The sequence below is a fragment of the Onychostoma macrolepis genome, chromosome 11 (assembly GCF_012432095.1).
Source record: "Onychostoma macrolepis isolate SWU-2019 chromosome 11, ASM1243209v1, whole genome shotgun sequence".
In the NCBI taxonomy this organism is placed as follows: Eukaryota; Metazoa; Chordata; class Actinopteri; order Cypriniformes; family Cyprinidae; genus Onychostoma; species Onychostoma macrolepis.
Genome location: NC_081165.1, coordinates 22,832,685 through 22,847,576, shown reverse-complemented (window position 1 = coordinate 22,847,576; position 14,892 = coordinate 22,832,685). Strand labels below are relative to the sequence as shown.

Here is a 14,892-nt window from a genome sequence, read left to right as displayed (position 1 = left end):
TTTTCAGAGTGATCCCATTACTATATCCATGTATTCATGTTACATTTACATGCACATTTTCATAGACAGTAAAACACAATATAAAAAGTTTTGATAGCACCTCTAATGTAAATATACATTTATGAGAGGTACACATACTGTATAAGCAATAAGGTACGAGAGGCTGTGCTGAATTGTGAATAAGTCAGGGCTGAAGGGCGTTGTTAGGCACAACGAAAATTGCTTTTATATGCACACAATACAAATATTAAACCCAAAAATGTATGTATTGATAGCAGTCCTTCCACAGATGTTCACAAGTCTTTAACTTGGAGTCTGAGTCAAGTCTGGAGTCTTTGTCGCTGGAGTCTGAGTCAAGTCTCCAGTCTTTGGTCATGAGTCGAGTCTCACTAAAAAAATCCCATTCAGAATTCTCATGTATTGAAATCGTCCTATTTACAAAGCTGTTTTATAGGCTATAGACAAAATATATGATCTATGATTTAAATGAATTAAATTGCATTATTTACAAGTTACAATTGTAGCTCTAGACAGTTACCTATGGCTATAATTTTATTAATATAGTTGTCTGATTGATTTTGTAGTCTCAAGCATTCAGAAATCACGCAAAATAAAATTAAGCAGTTTTACTACGATAAAACCATGGTTAATTTTTGTAAGGGTTCTGATGTCCACATGTTTTTTTTTGTTTAAGAAATTATAGAGGCTGTGTCATCTATAGCAAAAAGATGGCCAAAAATGAAATATTAAGTGGATATTTTAATTAAATGTTTGGTCAATAGCCTATTAAACAAGGATATGATCGTCCTGTAAGTGTAACAGCAGCAATTACCAGGACTTTGGCTGCCTTTGCAGGCATTGTAATAACATGTAATGATGAAAAAAAACAATAGACACCATCACACAATTTGCAATGTTTTTACTGGTTATAATGAGACTTGTATTGGTTTTAATGGAAACTGTAACGGACCCTGTTGGTCTCTACTGGTAATTGGTCACCTTCTATTGGTGGCTTGTTAAAACCAATAAATCCTAATGGAGTATGTCCCAAAACACACTACAGAAAAACATTTTTTAAATGGTTTTAATGGTTAAAAGTTGATGGTTTGTAATGTTTGTAATGGTATTTGTGATTCATTTGTGATGGTATTAGAATTTTCTGTGATGGTTCTATTGTTTGTTTGTTTTTCAGCAGGGGCCTCATTGTTTTTATATAATGCATTTCAAGTCATTTTAAAAGTTGTTGGCTTAGGTTTGATTTTATAACCACAAAAAAATATTATCTTAATACTTCTTTGTAAATTATTATTTGAAGTAACAAAACCGTGGTTAATTTGCAGTTACCATGGCTACAAGAACCAAAAAATATTTGCGTTAAAACCATGGCTAACTTTCGTAAGGAAACATGGAAACTCTGAAATAATATTAGATGCGTTGGTGGTGGTGAAATTATTACGACATTAAAACACGTTATTAACCTCAACACCCAAAAAAGTTTCACAGGCTTATGAATGTAGCCTACCTGAAAGTGACGCACAGGCTTCATTTTCATCTTTTTTTCCTTTTCTTTTCTTGGCAGCGGATTGCTGATGTCTTTTCACGGGCATAGTTGTCCATCAATAATGATCATTTGCATTCAGCCTCAAACATGAGGTGCGGGTGGGGTGCGGATGTGGGAATGGAGAGTAAGGTTTTTTCTTTTTTTTTTCTTTTTTTTTTGGAGCAACTGGGATGGTGACCCCCCATGGGAGCTGGTTCTCTATGCAAACTGCATACTCTGCGTATAAGGAACAGCGGTACTGGTTCTTAGCAGTGATAAAGGCATTGCATTATAAATATACTTTATTATAATGAATATTTTAATAATAAGAACTCAGATAAACCATATATTGAGTTAAGTCATGACGTATTGTCAAGTATGGTGACCCATACTCGAAATTGGTGCTCTACATGTAACCCATCCAAGTGTGTGTATACACACACACACACACGCATGTTGGTTTATGTGGTTTACGGGGACTCTCCATAGGCGTAATGGTTTTTATACTGTACAAACTGTATGTGCTATTGCCCTACACCAACCCTACACCTAACCCTACCCCTTACAGGAGACTGTCTGCATTTTTAGATTAAAAAAAAAAAACACCATTTAGTATGTTTTTTAAGCCTTTTGATTTACGGGGACATAGGCAGTGTCCTCATAAACCACCTTCAAATTGTAATACCTCTGTCATACCCATGTTATTATACAAATTTGTGTCCCCGTAAACCACACACACACACACCTCCGGAGCAGTGGGCAACCGTTGCTCCAGCACCCGGGGAGCAATTAGGGGTTCAGTGCCTTGCTCAAGGGCACCTTAGTCATGGTATCAAAGGTGGAGAGAGTGCTGTTCATTCACAATCCCCACCTTCAATTCCTGCCGGCGCAAGAATTGAACCGGTTACCTTCAGGTTACAAACCCAACTCCCTAACCATTAGGCCATGACTACCCCCTAATATATTGTCGTAGTTGTGTGTTTATTAGTCACGTTGAATCAATGAAAGCAGTTAAATCTTCAGTTTGTCCAGCTACCGCTATAGGGTCATTCCGTGTCAACTCAACCAGAAGTATCCGGCTCAAATTTTTGATTTGCTAATATTTTAATAAGAAAGATAGACATGTATAGTGATGAAAGCTAAAATGTTAAATGTCATGGATGAATATTTACTGAGTAATCCACTATTTTGTAGAGGGGGTCAAAATGGCAGTTTTTACCTGAGATTCAGAATCAAATTACAGGGGGTTAAAAATTACTTCAGAAAGATGGCAGCATCATAATGTTACTTTTACACAGAGATTGGTAGGTCTGTTAGTAAAATCTGTTGATTTAGCAATCAAGTACACATATTAAATGCATTTAATAAATGGATGCAGTTGAGCATATGTAGTTATGCTGAATTACTATAAATACAATTAAAAATAAACAATAATTAATTATTCTCTGAGGATTTGTACATCAATAAGGTTTGTGCATATCTGAAATTGTACACATAAAGTGCTGTTAATACATTTATATTTTCAGTTTAAAGTGTCTGTGTGAAATATGATAATGTTTGTGTCCACACTTGTGAACCACACTTTATGTATGAATATCTTCCCCTTACAGGACGAGCATAAAACATGCATAAGTGTTGTCTTAACAGAAATTGCTGGAGGGAGTCACCAGTAAAGCAATATTTAAATCCTAACATTCACCTTACGGTTCAGAGAAAGCACACATCTGCTCCTATATCACTATGGACTTTTCTGACCTCGTGGAAATGCCTGTACATTTTAGAATTTAATGTGAATGAGACCTGCGAGACATGTAGCATATACCCCTGAGGATGCATATTTTATTCATATGTCATATGAAAATAGTGCTTTTCTATGGTGTCTTGGGCCCAGTGATGCTTTCTGTGGCATGGCCTATTTCTGCCTCGGGTTTAGGTCGTGTTTCACCTTGTATGAATTCAGAATTGTCTTTGTAGGGTAATGACGACACGTCTCTGTAAGTTTTGGCAGTGTCTAGCTCTGGGAAGCTTCAGAATTCAAATCCATCAGCTCTGACATTGTAAAACCCATCGTCCTCTCTGCGCAAACTATGGTGATTTCCAAAATATTTCTATGATCGAACTTTTTGTAACTGAAGTGTTTTGTGAGGTGCTGTATGAGGAAGATATCCGTTTTTAGTAACTGCAAACGTATTCTTTTGGACCTATGCTTGGTGACTCTGTGCGACATGATTGACAGCTAGTTTTATGCCTTCTAACTAGGGTAACTGACAAGGTCATGTCAGAAGTGATGACAGGTAAGCGGGACAACACTTGAGATGTCTCTCTTCTCATTTCCTGTATGTTTTTTTTGTACTTTCCCTCATCTTCACCCCCTGCGAAGACAAAAGAACAAGAAAATCAGCACTGAGCACAAAGACGTCTGTATTCTTTTCTTCTTCTTTTTTATTTATTTTCTTTTTTCCCTCTGCACCATAGCATTTAATTTTGTTGTGTTTGATTTATACGGATCCAATCTATTTTAATTACCAGCAAAACACTGCAAAAAAAAAAAAAAAAAAGTATATTTTATAAGTATCTTTGTCTTGTGTACCAGTAAAATGTCTGAACTTCCCTGAAACAAGATGTATTTACTTGAGAAGCAAAGCTGCAAGATAATAAGGCTTGTTTTCAGAGAACACCAGACTTTTGCACTTCTTTCAAGAATAAAAAGAAATGAAAAATTGACAAAATACACATCTGAAAATAGGCCTTAATATCTTACAAAGTTTTGGTAATTAGGTCAAATACAAGAACCAGAATAGGGAATGTATTCATTAATAATATGATTAATGATTTAATATTATTTATTATCATGTTTGATTTATAATCCTTGCTTCGGAGGATATTAATATTATCTGCATGTGCACATATAATGTGGTAAAAACACCACATATAACACCACATATATAAATAATTATATAGTTTTAATCTGTCATTGATTTTGACTGAATAGGGAATTGATTTTAAATTATATTTTGACAGATACTGTATATCAGTTTTTGGCTATTTCTCTCTCCCGCTGCAGCAGATAATTTTAACTCGATGTACAGTGTGCTCTGTACAGGCAGTTTGCTGTAGGTCTAACAGCTTGTGACATCCATGAGGTGGCCATGGCATATTAGGGGTTGTTATGGAGAGGACACCATCCATGCTGGAGGATTCTTGTGGGAGTAAGGCCAAGAAACTTCTGGCATCTTCTGATAGGTGCCATTACTCTTGCTTTCCCCTGCATGCTCTCTCGGCTGCCCCAAGCAGTACCTGGGCCTTCTACCACTGGGGTTGACATGATCTACTCAGCTTGTCTATACCTATTCCAGGGAAACATAAATGCTGTTTTGACGGGTTTCATAAATATTGATGGGATAAATCCAGAAACAAAAGGTGCTTTCTATCCAGTGGTTGTAGTTCACAGAGTAACAGTGTAAATCAGACTCTAACAAATAGAATGAGGGTCGAACAAAATAATATGGTTATGATTCTTTTGGGAATCCAGCTGAAAAGTTGGATGAGAAGTGGAACCTTCTCTGTCAAATTAAGAGAGCTTGTAAGCAATTATTAGTCAATGATACTCATTGTATTACTGATAATAAATAAGAGTGTTCAGAATAAAAAAAAAAAAAAAATATATATATATATATATATATATCTCTACATATATATATATATATATATATTTTTTTTTCTCTAGGATCTAACAAGAATATATAAAACAATTTTTAATTGTGCATTTTTTTCTTCATTATGACATCAGGACAGTTCACTCACCCTGACAATTGTGACCCCCAAAATATCAAAATAAACTTCAATAGAGAAATTTAAAAGTGAAAACAACAACAACAACAACAAACAAGCAGCAGACAAAGAGCCTGTGAGCTCGAAAGTTGACCTTGTGTAAAGTCCATTATTAAATTGTTTTTCATTTTTGGAGGCCTATGGTGTGCAGACTTTTGTTTGTTTTTTATTATTTTCTTTGTCAAGCACCCATTTTTTATTTATTTTTTCCCATTGGTGTGCGTGCTTTGGTTCCATCTTTATAATCAATGTAATCGATTTTGTTAACATTTAAAAAATGAGTGAAATCATGTTATTGACCCATGAGGTGCAGGTTTAGAGTTGAAGCACAGCATGGGAAGAAGCATCTTACCCACTTTCACGGTAACATCAATCACTGGGGAAAACCCAAAGATGGTGTATCCCCCTCTACTTTAATTGATGGCTCTGTTGGGTAGTCGAAAGGCGTTAAATTACTGATGTTTCTGGTGATTGAACGTCAGCTGTCAGTCTGTGAGCAAAGAGCCGAAGGCACGAGTGTAGGAGAAGCGGAGAGGAGATGAGGGTTAGTGCTGTCCTGAGAGTTTGACAACCCATATCATTGCCGGGGTCAGTGTGTAAATGAAGCTGATCGCTCCTCTGGCATGGCGGCTCGCAATAATGGAAGTTTTGTGGGGCACTGAAGATTAATGTTGAGAGACAACAGCACATCATTTCCACCTTCTCACATTCTGTGGGGCCTATTTAAAAGTGAAAGCATAAAAAAAAATCATTCATGTCCCTTCATTCTATAAAAGAGTGAGAACAGAACAATTCTGTACTCCAAATGATATAAAGAGACAGGGGGAGCGAGTGAATGTGCAAAATGTGATGCAAAATCCTCGGCGGCGCCATTTTCGATGAAACGTGTGTCGAATGGTAATGTTTAGTAGTTGCAAAGTTATTTCCCTCTATCAGAGCAGATTCCTCTCCACCTCTAAATGACTATTTTAAGTGTGACTATCAAAGGTTTCTCCAGCTCCCTTTGCTGCACCTAGTGCCGACAGCAGATATTTCTCTCTGTAATTTTTTAAAGGCAACCTATTTCAGGGACTCAGTTTGACTGGATAATGGCCCTGCGTGCGGTCTGGAATTTCTGGGCGGTTTGGAGTTTTGTCATTATCGATTGGGCTGTTTTGAGTTTGATGGCAGTGTCTGTTAAAGGGATAGTTAAATTTGATGGTACGCTGAGACACTGGCTTCTCTTTTATGAATTTGAACCAACCAAGTCATCACCCTTAATGACCTTTTTTAGCAGCAACAGTCAAACTATGAGCTTGTACATCTCTCCCTGAGAGTTTTTGGTGTCTGTGTAGAGAGAGATGTGTGTCCAACTGGCAGAAAACACTGGCTAATAACAACTGAGGCAGTGGAGAGTTTATTGTGCTTTGAAAGTGTGGGGAATTTGTGGTTTTAAATAAAGAAAATGTGTATATTTAGCGAGATGCCTTAAATCCATGACAGTAAAGACTCTTCTTACATTGTTACAAAAACAAACAAACAAACAAACACTCTTCCAAATAAACGCTGTTGTTTTGAACTTTCTTTCATTAAACAATTCTGAAAACAAATGTATTACCACTTTTTTTTAGCGTAGTGCATAGATGTGATTACTTGATATTCATTGTCGATTATTGTCATTGTCAATTTTATTGAATAGTTGTTGCAGCTCTAGTAGCTGAATTTAAGTTATTAAATCTAAGATATTCACTAAAATAAAAAAGTTGTGATGGAAATTTACTACTAATCACAGAACCAGCTTTACTGACAAAATGCGCATGACAATCCAATGCGATTTATCGTGCGTCCCTAGTGAAAATGTATTTTTAGAATGTATTTTTTTCTGTGTGTATTTTTGCAGTAACAGACATGGCATATAGGAAAGTGCGTGCTGGCCACGGTTCTCTCCGTGCACGAGATCTGGAGAACGAGGAGCTTCACACGGCTTCCCTTGAACTGGAATGGGATATGGAGAAGGAGCTAGAGGAACCGGGTCTGGACCGCTTCCAGCTGGAGTGTGTGGAGCATCAACCTGTGAGCAGCTCTTCCGGCGGGGGCATGGACCCAGACCTGGAACCAATTCAACCTTCCGTCTCCCCCCATGGACGTTTCGAACGTCTCCAGGAGGACCCTAATTATGTTTCTCGTTTCAGCCGGTCGGCACCCAAGGGCCAGAGACGGAATGGGACCTGCCTCGCCAAATACTTGCTAGGGGGGGTGGGAGTGTTTGCTCTGGGGCTGCTCATTGGACGATACGCCTTCAGCAAGGAGCAAGTGAAAGTAGAGCCAAGTGCAGACACAGATGTGCTGGAGAAGATTGTTCAGGGAATCACAGCAGAGAAGATACAAGCACTGCAGAGGTAAATGCAATATCCTTTCCATCTATCATACACTCACTGCGTTTTCCCCAGACAAGAGAAAAATGCAGTGGATCTTTTACAGTAATGAATAAATAACGGAAAGTAGGAAAGGTTTTGCTCCATAGTTTGACAAAAAAGTCTGCTGTCTGTGTGTTAGAAATAGTTTGTACCTACCGGATGCTGGTGGGGGATATTGCAACATTACAACATAGTATGAATATATGGGGGTGTATGTATGTGTGTGTGCGAGAGAGAGAGAGAGAGAGAGAGAGACACAGACAATGTTACCTTCAGTGTTGGCCACTTTACTTTAAAAAAGTAATTAGTTATAGTTACTAGTTACTTCTCACAAATAGTAACTGAGTTAGTAACTGAGTTACATCATTATAAAAGTAACTAATTACCAGGGAAAGTAACTATTGCGTTACTTTAAAAAAAAAATCAAACGTCAAATAACTTTGGATGCCCCGAATATTAAATATGTTAAATTAATGAAATGGACACTAAAAAGAATAAATTATTATTATAAAACATTGTACATTAATCTACACTATTTATCTACTGACACTTAGTATCAGTCATGTGAAGGCGCACGACTCGCTGTCACTTTCTCTCACATACACGCACGCAAAGAAAGATACAGAGCAAGAGAGTCTTTCATAACATGCAGAATTGACGCACTACATGTAAACAATATTCTTTGTTGTATTTTCCTGTCAAAATAACGGAGTACCTTTGGAATTCTTCAGCTTTTAAGAACTGGTGGTTTCTCTGGTAGTGGGCTGAACTAATGCGCAAACGACAATCTCAAATAAAATAAGATTAGACGTTAGTAACGCCGTTTATTTATAACGCCGTTATTCCCATCACTGGTTACCTTCATATTTAAATAAAATGTTGACATCATAAAAGCGTGTCAACATAACAATGCCTGAATGACACCAAAATTACAAAACAATAAATGAAGTAAAGAATGTGAACTCTTTACGATGACGCAGTACAATACATGGCACAGAAATATAAATGAACAATTATAAAGCTGCAAAATAACCACAAATAACACAATAACAAAAAAAGAAACTAACAATATAAGTTAACACTGTTGTAAAAGAAGCCCAAAGTACAAAAGAGGAAAACCACAGCGCAATGCGCAAACAAAACAATTATACTGAAGAAACTAAATCAAAATAAAACAGATAGATGGCCTAGCAAAAGCACAAAGTCACAACGATCGGCCCAAACGATCCGCCAAACAGCGAAGCCGTAAGCAAGGACGTACAAAAGGTCCATAGTCAAAACAAAAATGCCAAGGAAGAGGAGAACTCAGAATCAACAGGACACCACACTACCCCTCAAAATAAGAGTGCTTAAGTAGTAGGGCTGCTTACATCTCATTGGTTCACCAATCATATCCAAACCAGGTCAAAAGCAGATAAAACACTTACCCTGCTACATTATCAAGTCATACATGGGGATCAGTATCGTCTAAAAGACATTCAGAGGGTGAGGTGAGGAAACAGTCTCAGAAGTAACTTCAAGGACGTTACAGCCAGTAAGAAGTAGTGAACCATATACTGAGGAAGCAGATGCAGGGACAGTGTTTCCTGGGACAGACTCTTTGGGACCTTCATCTTTGAAAAAAGCAGTCCTACAGCCAAAGTTGTGCACAGCTTATTCCCACTAGTGACAAAGCTGCCGTGTTCGCTCTGAGCCCAGCTGTGTAGTCTCTGACAGGCAGACTAAAGTCGCAAGCAGGTACTGATGTTAAAATTAAATGCAGACAAACCTCAAGCGATAACACATTGTTTTTGGAGCACGGATCATGGCGAGCATGTATATTCGTGTCAAAAAAGATAACTCGGTTTCCTCTGAACCAAAACCGCCTGACTCCTGAAACAGGCTTTGCGGTAGTGTCAATTTATAATTTATTTTGTCACATTTATATTTCAGGCTGCAGCGCCAACAGCTCGTCTCAGATCCTTTTTTCGAGCGGGGAAGAGCAGGTGATATTACAATGTGGCGAGACTGCAAAGGCGAAAAGTCAAAACATATTGATGGCTTTATTTACCCCACATTCATTCAGCTTCTTAATATTCAAACCACAGCTTGAGGAAATAAGAGCAAGTGTGAGGATAATTTAATCAGTTCTGTATAGAGGGAGCAGAGATAGTTACAATTGACTTTGGAAAATAGTTACCCGTTAGGAGGAAGCTCGGTGGCATGCAAAGATGGTTGAATTAAACTCCAAATCTCACTGTAAATCTCTTTGTCCCTCATGTAAAGCTGAGGTCTTTCTTCAGCATGTCTGAGATGTTTGGATAGAGTCCTGGAAAAGACTTTGAAGGCCTTTGCTAACTGCTTCACTACACACGCTAATAAGCTCTTTAGAGAGAGAGAAAAACAAAACAAAACACATCAACCAGCGTCTGTGTATTCTCTGTAACCATGTCTGAAGTGAAAATAACACAAAACGAGACAAAACAATTTGAAACACAAAAATGTTGGGCACCAGAAACGTTGCTCTGTTTATATGTGGTAATGTGTAGACATAACTATTAACTAATATTAACATTATTTCATGTTTTTTTAATACATGGATTATAAAAGTTAGATAATATTAATATTATATTAAATATTAAGTATTTTAATACGTATTAAAATACATTATTTCATTTATATTATTTAAGTTTATGTATCCATATAAATGAAAATAAAATGTCATGATGGTAGTAGTTTATGAATTGTCAGGCAATTGACGCTGTAAACTAAGTATGATGTCCGATACATTTGTGTAAATTCCGTTTTCAGATCAACATCAACTGTACTTGCTTTTCAACATGTTTCATTCTCAAGATAGAACAATGCTTTTATTGTGTGACATAAGCCTCATCTGGCCGGCCCATAAAACATTTCCTGGAGGTGCCACTGGGAGACACACTCATGCTGCATTGTGCCAGTGCTGAAAATCATCTCTTTTAAGTAACATTCAATCATGATGAAGCAGAAATTCTGTACTCATGCCATTTGTTTTTTCCAGAAAATATCTACTCTGCCAAAGCCTCCATTTTCTTTTGGCTTGTGACCATGTTTATTTCTTCGATTCTGGCCTAATTTACACATCAAAGGTGAGTGTGGGGGAAGAACAGTTCCAGTAAAACGAGATTAGCCTAAAATCCCATGAAGAAGAAGTGCGTTTCCCACTGTTTGGGTCTCTCTAATGGTGCTCTTTATCTCCTGTTGACACACACTCTTAATTACTGGACGAAATTGATGGAACTGGGCTCTGGATATGCATTCTTCATCCAGGACTGCTTAGATCAGGGGTGTCAAACTCAGTTCCTGGAGGGCCGCAGCCCTGCAGAGTTTAGCTCCAACCCTGCTCCAACCCACATACCATGTTGTTTTTAAAAAAGTCTAAAGGACCTGATTAGCTGGATCAGGTGTGTTTAATAAGGGTTGGAGCTAAACTCTGCAGGGCTGCGGTCCTCTAGGAATTGAGGTTGACACCCCTGGCATCGATGGAGGTCAGATTTAGGAGCATGCTAAAGAAGGAGTCCAGCTAAGTCTCTGTGAAGGCAGTGATGGGGCCTTCATCTTGGGTCAGATTCATAATTTTAATCCCGACCCCAGTCATTAGGGCAAAAGCATAGTGATTAGAAAGATGCTGGGCCTGTCCCAATACCCACACTTGTAGTCTTTACACTTGACGCATTTCCTGTTAGTTTTGAAAACTTTTGATCATCCAATGGGATTGGAGAAAGTGCATCTACACCAAATTGTTTTTAGTGTAGTCCTTACGTAAAAGAGAAGACAATTTAATTGTGGTGCTTCTATTTAATCAGTTGCCAATGTTTTACAAATTGCACAATCTCTGTACCATTAAAATGTGCAGCAGTTTATTTGTATAATAGCAATAGTAAGATATAATAGAAAAAGTCCACAAGCCGATAAAAATTAAAATTAAAATTTTTCCTCATACATTTTAATCACTGGCCCTTGAATATATATCGAGCTTCCATGTAGAAGAATTTTTCTCTTGTTGCAGGACAGTGGCAAACCCAATACAGACACTAGGGAATAGAATCTGTTTTGGGTCTCAGCCAAATTGAATTTATATACGCAATCATCCATTAATCAATGCAACTCAAGTCATATTAGCATTGCTGGTGGGGTGCCAGTCACTGATGATACAGAACAAAAGGGCTGCTTTTAGAAATCATTATATCACTCTAAAATGAGGAATACAGTCACTCATAAAATCTGCGGGTCAGGTCATGAGGGCATGTTAAGAGAATGTTTTGCACCCATTTAAAAAGAGGCTTCATAATGAGGCTAGTTTCTGTGCTCATCCCCATGAATTAAATGTTTTATTGGTTTGTTTTATTTGCATTAGATTAGATAAGAATGATTTCTGAAAGATCATGTGACTCTGAAGACTGGAGTAATGATTCTGAAAATTCAGCGTTGTATCTCAGAAATAAATTACGTTTTAAAATATTCTGATATATAAACTTCTGAAAGGGCGTACATTTCTTTTCATTCTTGTAATCAAAGTAATTGCACCTGCTGACAGCACAGTTTATTTGTGTTTTAGCACTTTATTCACTAAAGGAATATGTAGGATAAACGTACCTATTAAGCTCACGTACCCATTAAGCAGACTTCCATTTTTGAGATCAGATTATAAAAAGAAAAAATAATTTATTATCCTACTTGATGTCTTAACTAATTGATGTGTTTGTTACTACATACCTCCTGTAATTTCAAGTCAATCAGATCATTGCACACTGAGATATGGCTCTTCATGTGTTCACACCGTCTGGCGGCCATTTTGAAAGCTGTCTAAAAACTTTCACCAAAAGAGGAGCTTTTTTTTTTTTAGATGTTTAAGCCTTTATTTTGGTTATGTAAAATTAAGAGATTAATATTCAGACTTTTGTATATTATAACTTGGAACTTGGATTTAGGAAATAATTACATTAGATCCAAAATATAGTTTTAGCAACATAGCGCAGATGCTACAGAACCCAGTTAGCTGACTAGCTGTAATTGGTTTGTAATTTTACATCCATAATATTATTAATTTACATAATATTACATAATATTACATCCATAATACAGTTTATTGCTGGTCTGTGGTTTTACACTGCTGTAATTTTTAAAGATTTCATATTATTTTAAGGTGAGCTTAAAGGTGCACTTATACATGACCTAGACTATTTATTTAGCAAAATCCTGTCGTTTAATAGATATTACATGAAATGTATTAAAAATTGTTGCTGCTCCAATTAAGCTCAGTGTGCTCTCTTTTAAGCTCTTCCACATTGAAAGTCTATGTAAATACTTCATAAACAGACTTTAAATATTAACCGAGGGTTGTCACTTTAAGTTAAGTTAATCGATTTTCTATGGATTCTGTCAACTCAAATCTGCAGACTGGCTCTGATCTTTGGTAACTAGCATCAACTTCTCCAGACTGTAAATCTGTGGAAAATCGGGGCAAAAATCATGTAGCGTATTCCAGCCTTAAGAGACTAGATAAGTTGTCATCCATTTAAAAAGAGGCTTCATAATGAGGCTAGTTTCTGTGCTCATCCCCATGAATTAAATGTTTTATTGGTTTGTTTTATTTGATTTTTGAATGTGTTACTTAGCTGAAGGTGGGCTAGTCTAGATGTTGCAATGTGCTTAGATAACACTTCATTATGAATATATAACTGATCGACGTGAATGCCTTGTTGCTTGATTTTAGTGTTCTGTTTTGTTTTTTTGTGATTGACTTTGTACCTTCAAAAAAAAATAAAATAAATAATAATATATATATATATATATATATATATATATATATATTTACAATTATTCTTTAAAAATTTCTTTAAAATAAACAAGACGTTTTAATAAAACATGATGTGAGCTTAATGGGAACAGGGGTGTGTTTAAAGGGTACAAAAATGTACCCATTAAGCACAGCCAGACTTTTTGAATTTAATGATGTATATCTTAATTGAAATGCTTTTGTCATTTAAAATAAAATTTAATATTTTTGTTTGAGAGATTAATATTTATTTTAACATAACTTTTTGTACTGAAACCAATATCTTGTGCACTAAAAATGTCTCAATGTAGATTTTGGTGAGCTTAATAAGTACGTTTACCCTGAGTTCTATAAAATAACATTTTAAAGGGCACATGGCTGAACAATTTGAAAAATCCTAAATTCTTTACAAAAACCAACTCAAACCACTTTCAATAACCATGAAAAGAGTAAATAAATAAATCTCTTTACACTTGAGTTTTCATAATTTTTGACATTCACTATGTAATAATATACAGTAAATGATTAATATAAGAATGTTAAAATAATAACCATTTTAATTTAGAATCTAATTTTCAAACTGTAATCCATCAAACCATTATTTTGGCAGTTTACTGACCACAAGGAAAACTCAAACTTGAATTCCTCTTTTTTTTTTTTTTGCAATCAATAATTGTATTATTTTTGAAGCAAGAAGCATGAAAAAAGCACTAGACCTTATCTATGACACAATCTATGAGCCAGTTAAAAGCAGGAGTATTTGTGCTGAAATAAATGAACAGTGACTTGAATTTACAAGCTGTAGCTCTATTTTAGCACAGACAGTGCCTAGTTTAACTGGATTGTGAGTGGTGAATAAATAAGAACGTGAAATTTGACTGTGAATTCAGCCCTCAGCTTTACTGTTCTGTCAGACGCACAAATGCAATTCAAAAGCATGCTTTTGGCATTTCTGAGTATGCTAGCCAAGTGAGTTTTTTTTTTTTTGCAATTACGATAAAACGGAATGTAATCTCACTTTATCATCACTTTTAAAATAGAATACACGCAGTTACATGTATAGCTAAAAGTGTAAAAAAATACCACAATCATAACCTCCAGCTTCCCCAGAGCAGTTATCACCTTACCTCCATATGATAAAATTCTCCCCTCAGAATGACTTTCATAAAGTGAGATAAACTGCCCTCGTCTGTAAGGAAAATATGGAACACCTCTCATTCTAATACGGACTGGAAACCTCGAGAAATAACGCATACTATAACACCCATGACATTATGATTGAATGATTTTGAATAAATAGCACTGCACACCATCCTGGGAATATTGCA

The 14,892-nt window shown here is 36.3% G+C and overlaps 1 protein-coding gene across 2 annotated transcripts in view; it reads left to right on the top strand.

Annotated features, from left to right (window-relative positions):
- The window catches only part of LOC131549832 (inactive N-acetylated-alpha-linked acidic dipeptidase-like protein 2), a 271,029-nt gene that overhangs the window by 85,007 nt on the left and 171,130 nt on the right, over positions 1-14,892 (top strand). For both annotated transcript variants that reach the window (XM_058792346.1, XM_058792347.1), the window contains exon 2: positions 7,251-7,749. In XM_058792346.1, the coding sequence (XP_058648329.1) occupies positions 7,251-7,749 (499 nt within the window). The remainder of the gene's footprint in view (positions 1-7,250; positions 7,750-14,892) is intronic.